General features: G+C 48.9%; 1 protein-coding gene across 2 annotated transcripts in view; it reads right to left on the bottom strand.

The window, feature by feature from the left end:
- Positions 1–2,859, bottom strand: part of LOC123147733 (uncharacterized) — a 5,323-nt gene extending 2,464 nt beyond the window's left edge. Inside the window, exon 1 of one of the 2 annotated variants that reach the window (XM_044567045.1) lies at positions 2,583–2,859. In XM_044567045.1, the coding sequence (XP_044422980.1) occupies positions 2,583–2,783 (201 nt within the window). In that variant the 5' untranslated portion in view covers positions 2,784–2,859. The remainder of the gene's footprint in view (positions 1–2,582) is intronic. The other variant, XM_044567037.1, reaches the window with a different exon arrangement.
- Positions 2,860–4,485: the final 1,626 nt, after the last annotated feature.

The following is a 4,485-nucleotide window of genomic DNA, read 5'->3' on the forward strand; positions in this document are numbered from 1 at the left end:
GGTTGGGCGGCTCAGGCAATTTGGAAGGGTGCGGGGTTTTACACGACTTGGTCGATGGGTGGGGCGACCTAGCACACCGGGAGAGGCGAGTTGGTTGGGCGTCTTAGGCGATTTGGAAGGGTGCGGGTGTTTTCAAGTGACTTGGGCGACGGGTGAGCGAGCTAACACACCGAGGATGTGCGAGTTTGGCTTCGTGCTTAGGCGATTTGGAAGGGTGCGCGGTTTTACGCGACTTCGTCGACGGATGGGGCGACCTTGCACACCGGGAGAGGCGAGTTGGTTTGGCGGCTTACTATACTAGTTACAAGGTCATATACAGGAACTAGATAGTCACACAAAAAAACTCAATTATTCAGCTAAAGTCTTGTACTCCCTCCGTTCCTAAATATGTCTTTTTAGAGATTGTAATAAGTACTCCCTATGTCCCAAAATATAAAAACGTTTTAAACACTACATTAGTGTTAAAAACGTTTTTATATTATGAGACGGAGGGAGTACTACATACGGATGTATATAGTCATATTTTAGAGTGTAGATTCACTCATTTTGCTTCGTATGTAGTCCATATTAGAATCCCTAAAAAGACTTATAATTAGGAACAAAGGGAGTAGTAACTAGTATAGTACCCCAATAAAACAGGATTCAGCCTTGAAGTTCTTAGACAAACCGTGTTGTAGAAAACTAGTTTTCCTATGATCCAAAAATGCCTACACTGGTGTTTGGAGCTACAATGAAAATACCTCCATAATATCCAACATAAACACCTACAAAAAATAAATGTCTGAACGTACAATTGAATATGCCTGCATTTTGTCCAAAATGCCTACAATGGTGTCTGAAAACTACAATTAAGATGCTTGCATGTTATTCCAGAAAAAAAAAGCATGTATATCAAAAGTGCTCTGATGGACCTACCGCCTGTTTTGACTTCAAGATGCCTATAATAATCTCTGAAACTACAATTAAGATGCCTAAGTATTAGCCAAAGATGCCTACAAACAAAAATATCAGAAATTCTACTTTGAAAAGATGCCTACAATGTCTGAAACAACAATTAAGATGCCTACGTATCACCCAAAAATGCCTACAAACAAAATGTCTGAAAAATCTGCAGTTGAAAAGACGCCTGCATATATCCAAAAATGCCTTCAATAATGTCTGGAAGTACAATAGTTCCTTGGAGATAAACTGAGGCTGCTAGGTATGAAAAGGCCAGCCCTACACTTACACATGCTCATTTTCTCTCAGAGAGAAGTGGCTATGCTCAAGTACTGCGCTTTGCTAAATCTGCACATCTACTGAATTCAAAAATAGAAAAAACAGAGCAACCATACTATTGTATGGTTTCATCTAAGAAACCTTCGCTAAATCTGTACGACAACAGATATCTCAAGCAAAAAGGTACGAACAAATCCCAGCAGAGATAATAGAGCAAACTTTTCACTGAACTTAACTGACTTTTTAGTAGAAAACCAAGAATAGCATGAGGGAATTTGCAGACTTGTGCTACCACATATTCTAGAGATATCATTTGTAACTCCCGCTTATAATAACAGATCAAAAAAGTTAGAAAAACACATCGTATTGCCTGGAAAAACATATTCTATTGCATAGAAGATTGCAGGTGCTCTCTGTGATTTTTCTTCAGTTGATATAAAATGTAGGCAAGCACAGAGGACATAATTAGGAATAATAGAAAAACATGCACCCAACACTTGACCTAATTTCATACATAGCCTGATTGGTATCTGCTGTTGTTGTTTGCCAGTATGAAACACACTCGAAAAACAGCCTATAAATCCACTATTATTGCCTAGTTTTAAATCTTCTATTGCTTAAAAAGTAAAAAACACTGCATATTATTGCCTACATCCTGGGATCTGATGGGATGGCGACATGAATTGTTGCCTACCACCCAAAAATCCAAGCAGCTATGAGCTGCTGCACTTCCCCCCTCTCCATGACTGTGTGCTGCTGCACCTCTAATCCGTCCCTAATCCAAAACGACGGGGTGTGGATTTGTGCGTGGGAGACATATCTATTACCTCTAGCTGTTGATTGTCTGTCGGAATTTGAGTCTTTCTCTGGAAATTTCTCGATTTCAGCAACACTCGCCAATCTGTATTTCCAGAGATCTGAGAATTGGGCCTAAATGAGTGCGCATTCGACAATATTGCCTGCTAAGCGCATATATTACACAGAATTTGCCTACTGAACACACATATGATGAAAATATAATGCAGTATTTTTGCCTCTTATCTCTCCCTGTGTTGCCTGCAAAAAAAAACTCCTCTGTAAATTGTTGCCTACAACCTGAAACATTATAATGTGTATTCCCGAAGCTCATGCATCCATCAAACCAATCGTGAAACCACACGGATAAGACGCGAGACAGTTTCTGAGGGATAGATGTCCTCTAATCCCTTTCTCCCTTGACTAGCAAATCTCAAACCCATGATCCAGTAGAGATTTTGCCCCCGTGGATGCTAAATAGATTGCCCTCCCCACGCGGCCCCAACCGGGAAGCAAAAATTGGTGCGCGCAAGACAGCAACTCGATGGCCAAAGCGCTAGATAACTCACCTCTGTTCGTGCACGTAGCAGAGAGCCTCGTCCCCCGTCGGCCGCCGCCACGCCCAACTCCCTCTTCTCCCTGGTCGCGCGCGCAAGCAACTCACCACACCCACCCCCCGCCCCGTGGACTTGCTGGTGACCACCTTCCCCTGATGTGGCGCTCGCTTCGCCGGTCCGCCGCTTGTCGTCGGTCGCCGGCGACGCTCGCATACGAATCGATTTATCTCGCCCTGTCGCCGTGCGGGAGGAGAGGAAGGGAGGGGAACGGGGAAGCGACAAAAAGCACCGTCTCTGCCTATCCCACCTGGTCGGTCAACCCACCACGTGTCGCTATCTCGTGCCAGATGAACGGTTGTCCTGCGGCCGCTCCAGCGCGCTGGATAGCGCGCGCGCGTCACCCAGCATTTAGGTTTTCTATTTCTTTTTTTTTTGAGGGAGGTTTTCTATTTCTAGTACATGAGTCATTCATAGAAATCTCAATGTTTTTTCGGGGTTTGGGCAGTTTCTTCTTCCACATATACCTCGAGTCATTGTCGTACTGCACGGAACCGGCTTGTACTCCACCCCAACCCATTGTACTACCAGGTACTACTACGAACCTGAAGCTGTGACCCAAGCGAACACCGGCTGACCTTTACGTTCATTTGTACTGGAATCTGTAAAATTCTGAATCTTATTATGATTTTAGTGAGAGAGCAACAAGTTGGCTGTCAGATCTCGCTTTCAGGTTGAGTGCTTGTCGTGTGTTTCGCTTGCTCCTCCCACTTTTCCCTAGAAAGCGACGTGATCAGACACCATGACAACGTACGTGTAGCCAACAAAATGCCAGATATATAATGATTAATACTAGCTCTTTTTCGAGCAATGAATTGAAAATACATAGAAGAATATCATCATTACAGATAAAACAATATGTTGGTCGTATGTACCCCCAGCTCTCACCAATATGAGAGCTTATTTCTTCTACAAGCTAAGCTAATTAATCTGCTAGTCTAGTCACCCACTTAATCACAATTTACATCACCTAGCTAGATTAATTCAGAGGGAGAAGCAGCCCATGCCGGAGCCGGAGCGGCGCGCCAGGAACGGGAGCACGGCGTCGGGCGACGCCGCGGGCGCGGGCGCACGCGCCTTGTCGGCGGCCGCGACGCCGTTGTACCTCCGGCGCGCGGACGGCCGGGGCAGGTTCTCCGGCACGACGTTCTCCAGCGAGTTGGCGTGCCACGGCGGGCACTGCCTCCGGTCGCTCCACCGCGCGGGCGCCTGCGCGCGCACCAGCGCCGCCCCGTGCGCCGCGCCGTCGTCGGCAGGTCCCCGCGCCATGGCCGCGCCGTCGACCGCGCCCATCGCGCCGACCGCCACCACGCACGCCGCCGCCGCGAAGCACGCCCGGCGCAGCGCAGGGAGATGGGCGGGCGCCCGTGAGCCGGTGCCGGCCGGCTGGAGGTGAAGGGGCGCAGACGGAGGCTTGAGCTGATGGCAGCAGCTGATCATCGGCATGGTCGCTGAGCTTCGATCGGTCGACTTGCTCCGAGATCTCTCGGGTGCTTGCGGATTCTTATAGGCTCTGCCTCTCCCGGCGAGCTGGGGGCGCTGCACTTTCTTGGCAGGGGGGAGAGGAGTCTGTTCTTGGCGGGGGGGATCGACGATGGCCGTTGATTTGGACGTGGACGCTGGATTTTAGCCCGCGAGGCGCGCGGGGGAGCGGACTTGTATGTGCACCGGTAACTTGGCGTGTGGAACCACCTCCTCTCCCCGTCCCGGTAGCGTGCCGTGGGAGAAGGAGCAGTTCGGCACGACGTCGGGCCGGGGGTGGGGCCCGGCCGCCGGTAGATATTTGGCGATGGCGTGCGCGGTTTACGACGACCCATCGCCGGACCGGGCAAGTTGGCAACTGTTCCGTCGCGTGGCC

This window comes from Triticum aestivum, chromosome 1B, assembly GCF_018294505.1.
Source record: "Triticum aestivum cultivar Chinese Spring chromosome 1B, IWGSC CS RefSeq v2.1, whole genome shotgun sequence".
Lineage (NCBI taxonomy): Eukaryota > Viridiplantae > Streptophyta > Magnoliopsida > Poales > Poaceae > Triticum > Triticum aestivum.